The sequence below is a fragment of the Oryzias latipes genome, chromosome 18, assembly GCF_053564925.1.
Source record: "Oryzias latipes strain Hd-rR chromosome 18, Olatipes_Hd-rR_3.1".
NCBI classification, from domain to species: Eukaryota; Metazoa; Chordata; class Actinopteri; order Beloniformes; family Adrianichthyidae; genus Oryzias; species Oryzias latipes.
The window spans coordinates 11,031,002-11,037,058 of record NC_136254.1 but is presented as its reverse complement, the minus strand read 5'-3'; the positions used below and the strand labels follow the sequence as shown (position 1 = coordinate 11,037,058).

General features: G+C 46.1%; 1 protein-coding gene and 1 long non-coding RNA gene across 2 annotated transcripts; one reads left to right on the top strand and one right to left on the bottom strand.

Annotated features, from left to right (window-relative positions):
• Nucleotides 1-339: 339 nt before the first annotated feature.
• On the bottom strand, nt 340-1,853 carry LOC111949301 (uncharacterized). Its single transcript, XR_013650925.1, has 2 exons — nt 927-1,853; nt 340-817 (listed from the first exon to the last, which is right to left on the bottom strand). It is a non-coding gene; the product is annotated as an uncharacterized LOC111949301 (long non-coding RNA).
• A 141-nt stretch (nt 1,854-1,994) lies between these two features.
• LOC101174798 (uncharacterized) lies at nt 1,995-5,422 on the top strand. The gene is made up of 4 exons (XM_004084304.5): nt 1,995-2,203; nt 2,275-2,548; nt 2,645-2,767; nt 4,122-5,422. Exons 1-4 carry the CDS (start codon nt 2,097-2,099, stop codon nt 4,581-4,583), a joined length of 966 nt encoding a protein of 321 aa, XP_004084352.1. The 5' UTR covers nt 1,995-2,096; the 3' UTR covers nt 4,584-5,422.
• The last annotated feature ends 635 nt before the right edge of the window (nt 5,423-6,057 follow it).

Genomic DNA, 6,057 nt, shown 5'->3' with positions numbered 1-6,057 from the left:
TTTTGTTTTTATGTACAGCACCTTGAGCTGTCTTTGCTGTCATGAAAGGTGCTATATAAATAAAATCAATTTGAATTTGAATACATCTACCATTAAAAGTATGGAATGGTCATTTCTTTATTAGTGGACAAAGCAACTAAATAAGCAAGGGATAAAATACTTTTTACTTTCACTGTACGTACACGACACATATGTGTGTGTGTATATGTTAGGGGGGTGGTTGATGGTGAAAGGCAGTAAGAAGTTTGGAGATGATGGGATGAAAAGATGAAATTGAAATATTGCAGATTAGAGGGATGATCTGGGTGAGAACACACGAGCCACCAAAGAGGAACGGGGTATTTTTGGCCACAAAAACAGTTTATTAATCTTAAAACCTGACTGGCCAATGAGATGATAAAAACTAAAATACATAAAACCGCTCTAAAAAGTATAAAATACAATAAGATGCAGAAACAGGGTAAAAACGACTAAAAAGCAATACTAAAAGTCCGGGGGACAGTCGACAAAAGCAGCTTTGGGAGACAGCAGATCCGGAATCCAGGGGACGTCCTCCACCCGCCAGACTGCACCCATGATGTCCTTCCTCCATGATCAGGGAAGTCCTCGGGTCACACGCACCAGGACCTGCAGGCAAACACATCTGCCAGCACCAGAAGCAACCACGGTTGCCTTAGGCCATCCTGAGGAGTGTGGCTACGCTTTCCCATACTCACAGGCCAGGCAGAGTTCCCCTCTGCCTCTGCGCGTTTTCAGCCTCACACACTCCTCCCCGTGTCATGTCGCTTCTGGCTGGCCTTCCGGCGCGCTGGGACTCCTGCATGGAAACACACAAGCGGCAGCACCAAAGGTACTCCAACATCCAGGTTGGACCCAGCCTTCTTGTGTGTTTCTACCAGTCTGCTAAGTCACGTCGGGATACTTACAACACCGGCAGGGTCCCTGCCCTGCCCCTGCGTGTTGACGGCATGGCAGAACTGGCGGTCCCAGCGGTCCAATTGCCCCCGGTGCGTGCGCCCTCCTCACTCCATTGGTGCATCTGATGAGTGGTCTGGCGGTCCAAATGCGTCCCCTGTGCATAGAGGCCCGGTGGTTCCCGGCGTGTATGCCATGCTCCCAGGGTGCGCAGAACCAAGCGCCCCTGGGGTGTGCGCCCTCCTGGCCAGGCAGGAACTTTTCCCAGAGTCCACTACATTCTGGAGCCCCCGTCTGCTTCTCTGCTCCACTCCTATATAGTCTCTCAATTAAGAGCAGGTGCTTCTAATTAAGGGGCGTGTCCACATGCAGCATGCAAGGGGTGTAAAAACACAACAAACATGCAAAAACCATCCAATCATGCAATTAGTTTGTCCCACCTGCTCACATATACACCATGTTTGGTGATTGCTGTGATGTTGGCGGTCCGGAGACATGTTGTATCCTCCCCCCACGCTAAATGAGATCAAAGCTGATGTTCTGGTGTTCTGGTCGGCATCTCATCTAGTTCTTTGGAAATGTTTAAGTGATCAGCGTTAGAGAAAACTTCACATGAAAGAAGTCTGTGGAGTCCGTCTGAAGCTTTCCTTGACGATGATCTTCTCTTTCTGGAAGTCTGATGTTCAGAGGAGTGTTTGTGTGTGTGTGTGTGTGTGGGGGGGATCCAAAGAGGTTTTCTATTAACCTGGAGGGTCAGAGGACTGTTTGTGGATTTATGGAAACTTCCCATTGTGAACTGAGTGGCGGGTCATGTGACCACAAACCCCCCAGACTTTTCTTTGGATAACTTTTTTGAATCGTCTCTATCTTTCTGAAGCTGATGAACAGACTACTTTAGCGTTTTATTATTTCTCATGGAAGTTTTGTAGTTCTTCTCTCTACATGTAAAGTTGGAGGAGTTTATTTTTCATGTTCAGTCCCCCCCCCCTTCATACACACGTTCCTTCCCGTAATGGGGGGTTTGCTTAATGTCGATGGCCTCTCTTATCAGAATGTCAACAGTTGTCACAGATGCAGCATGAACTTTACTCACATCCACCCGAGCGGTCAGTGAAGCTGGACTTCTGGGAGCAAACAGTCTTAGCTGCTGCATCTCCTACTACTCTGGGACTTTTCTAAGGATGGGGGACACCGTGTCTTTGTCTGCAGACCAGCGGCAGCAGGAACTGAACCTGTACGCCAATGCACTCTTTACTTCAGCCGAATGGAAAGGCTTTGACATCGACCAGTAAGTTTAACCGGTCCAAAGACCTTCTCCGGTTCTGTTGTTGTGGATTTGAAGGTGTGGATTTCCCGCAGGTCTCTGCAGAAATTCTCAGGATTGGGTGCAACAGCGCAGCTGAACGCCTACAGAGACTACATCATACAGGGACAAGACCTGATCTACATTGGGAACACCCTGGAGAAGCTGGGGTCTACTCTGGGCGGACTCACCCCCATCGCGAACGCCCTGGGGCCAGTGGCGCTCTGCATTTCTATGTTACTGGAGATAATCGGCGTGTCCCTGGGCAAGAACGCCATGGGCACGGCTCAAATGCTGCGGCGGGTCTTTGCAGAGGAGAAGGCCAGTGAGGTGAGGAGATCAGCAGGACCGAGACGACCAAGAAAGACATAGATGCTCTGAAAAGTACTGAAACTTTACCCTCAAACTCTCTTTTGTTGTGTTCAGGTACGAGATCTGATGGACGACTACTTAAAACGTCTGCAGATAACCCTGAGGAACCCAAGGCTTCAGCTGGACGACACCCGCCGCCTGGAGGCGGAACTGAGTACTCAGCTGACACGGTTGCAGGTTCAAATCTATAAAACTGAACTTAGAGCTGAAGTCCTTCAGGAAAGAAAGAGAGATGATCTGATGACAAACAGATCAGTTTTCACATTCATTTTTCCAAGAGAGACGAAGTTTACTCTGTCATAAATCGACTTTGATTAAGCCAACATGTGAAGAACAAGTGATATTAACAGGTGACAACATACAAGTGTCAACAGCAAGGTAACAACAGACAGATGTCCATAGACAGGTGACGACAGACAGGTGACAACATACAGGTGATGATAGACATGTGACAAGAGACATGTGAAAACAGAAAGGTGACGATGGACAGGTGACGACATACAGGTGACCATAGACAGGTGACAACAGACGGCTGACCATAGACAGATGACCATAGACTGATGACACTAAACAGGTGACAATAAGCAGGTGAAAGAAGAAAGGTGATGATAGACAGGGAACAACCGACAGGTGACCATAGACAGGTGACAACAGACAGGTGGCGATAGACAGGTGAAGATCACCAGATGACAATAGACAAGTGAGGATAGAAAAGTGACAACAGACAGGTGGCGATAGACAGGTGAAGATAGACAGATGACGATAGACAAGTGAGGATAGAAAAGTGACAACAGACAGGTGACCATAGACAGGTGACGATAACCAAGTAACAACACACAGGTGACCATAGACAGGTGACATAAAACAGACAGCTGACGATAGAGAGATGACCATAGACAGTGGATAACAGACAGGTGACAAAAAAAAAAAGTGATGATAAAGAGGTGATCATAGACAGGTGACGACGGACAAGTCATGACAGACAGTTGACAACAGAGAGGTGATTACAGACAGATGACAATAAACAGGTGACCACAGACAGGTGATAGACAGTTGAAGATAAACAAGTGAAGACAGACAAGTCATGACAGACAGGTGACAACAGACAGGTTAAGACATACAGGTGACCACAGACAGGTGAGGATAAACAGATGACCACAGACAAGTCATGACAGACAGCTGACAACAGACAGGTGATAACAGTCATCTGATGATAGACAGCTGGCCATAGACAGGTGACCATAGACAGGTGACAACAGACAGGTGAAGATAGACGTGATGACAGACAGGTCACAACAGAAAGTTGACAACAGACAGGTGACGACAGACAGATGACCAAAGACAGCTGACACTACACAGGTAAAGATAGACAGGTGATGATAAACAGGTGACCACAGACAGGTGATGATAGACAGGTGACCACAGACAGGTCAGGACAGACAGGTGACAACAGACAGGGGGGATAGACAGGTGATACTAAACAGGTGTACTGCAGTCTCTTCAGGTGAGACTTGTGTGTTCTTTGTTTCAGAACTCCATGGTATTTGACGGACACATGAGCACTCGCTTCCTGAAGCAGTGGGTGAACGGAGCCGCCTTCCACACACAGATGCTAATCCACGAGGCTCGTCTGGAAGGGTCGGCGGGAGTCAAGGCCACTCTTGCAGCTGCCGTTTACCATCAACAAATGAACTTCCTGTTGGAGAAATACAAGGCCTACCTACAGACGGTGGCCTCGGTCCACGGTGACGCATTCTCTGCCTATCAGTACATGGACAGAATATGTTCAGTGGAATACGGAGAAGGTCCATATGGAAAAAGACAGATCCAGATTTTCAATGCCAAGGAGAAGTACTGCTTTAAGACCCCAGAGTTCATAGAGACGCTGTTTCAAAGACCAGAGATCGCTTGGGCTAAGACCTACTTCTCTGACCTGCAAGCAAATATTCCATTTCTGGTCAAACTACGAAATAACTTTGTCATCATCAATTGAGATTACCAAGAGCTTCAACAAATGACTTCGAAGAAAGAAAATCAACGATATCAATTTAAAGGACAACCTTTTATTGAGTTCTTAGAAAAGCAGCGACTCAGGTTTCAACATTTGCCTGTTGAAAGTTAATAAGAGATGTTTAGCTAGGTCTGTAGGTGGCAAAAAATGATTGGGTGTTGATGAAAGTTCAAAATCAGTAAGAAGAAAAATGTGTTTTTTGTCAGTCCCTTGTATTTCCATAAAAACAATGATTTCAAGTATTCTACTGAAATGTCAGCAGAAGGTCACCACCTGTCCAGAAACATGGCGTGAACGTGGAAACATCTCGCTGGACCCACAACCTTCACAAGTAGCGTCAGCTCCCGTTAATCACTCAACAAACGTCTCATTTGGTTCGCTTTTAAAAGACGCTGAAAGATTGGCCGTCGTCATGGCAGCTTCAGCCCAATCCCACATCGAGTGACATCATGACAATGAAGCCCAGGATGGCGGTCCAGGACGCCAGCCGCCCGTCTCCACTGGTAAAAAAAAAACAAAGGAAGGCTGAAATCATCCCCTTCTTCCATCTAAAACCCTTAGTGTTCACTTTGCTGACGTTTGTATGCATTTTTTAGTTTTCTGAGGTTTTTGCTGGTTTTACTTTCTGACTGATAGTTTCTTCCTGTAGATCCTGCAGCTGCAAGATATGCAGGAAGAAACCATCATCATCTCCCTCAGAGGCTTTAGAACAATCTTTTCTAACCGTGAGATCAAACAGTCTTCTTGCTTTCATGATGTGATGTAGGCTGATGGACCTTCTGGTAAAATTGAACTTAAATAAAGAAATAAATGATGATGAATGGGACTTTTGTTTCACTCAAACATTCAACAGTTTGATCTCTTTTAACCCCCTCCCTCCTGAAAGACGCCCATTTTTCGGACTCACCTGAATTAAGCCTCTGGTATGATGTCATCCAGACCACATGTGTCAAACTCACGGCCCGGGGGCAAAATGTAGCCCTCCATGTCATTTTATGTGGCCCGCGAGAGCATACAAGTTTAAAATAAAAATAAAAAATTGGAGTATATTTATTCACATTTAGGGGGAATCGGACTTGAAATATCAGATTGGGCTGCTATAACAAGTAAATGTATGTTGGTTTTTTTAATGCAACGGTAAATGTCACTTTAAAAAGTTATAATAAATAAATAAATGAGTAATTTAGCATTAAGGAGTAGTTGCGCTTATTTTTCATTACATTTAGTTACATGTATAAGTTATATCTGGCCCTTTGAGGACAGCCACTATCCTGATGTGGCCCTCGATGAAAATGAGTTTGACACCCCTGCCGTAGACCATACCTAGCGCGTATGGCAGCAATAGCTCTGCCAGGACCACGGCAAAGGCGCCCAGCAACCCGGCCACAGGTTAAACTATGCCTAGCTGCCCGTACCTGCAGGGGGAGGGCTAAAATCAGCTTGCAGTTGGCCTCTA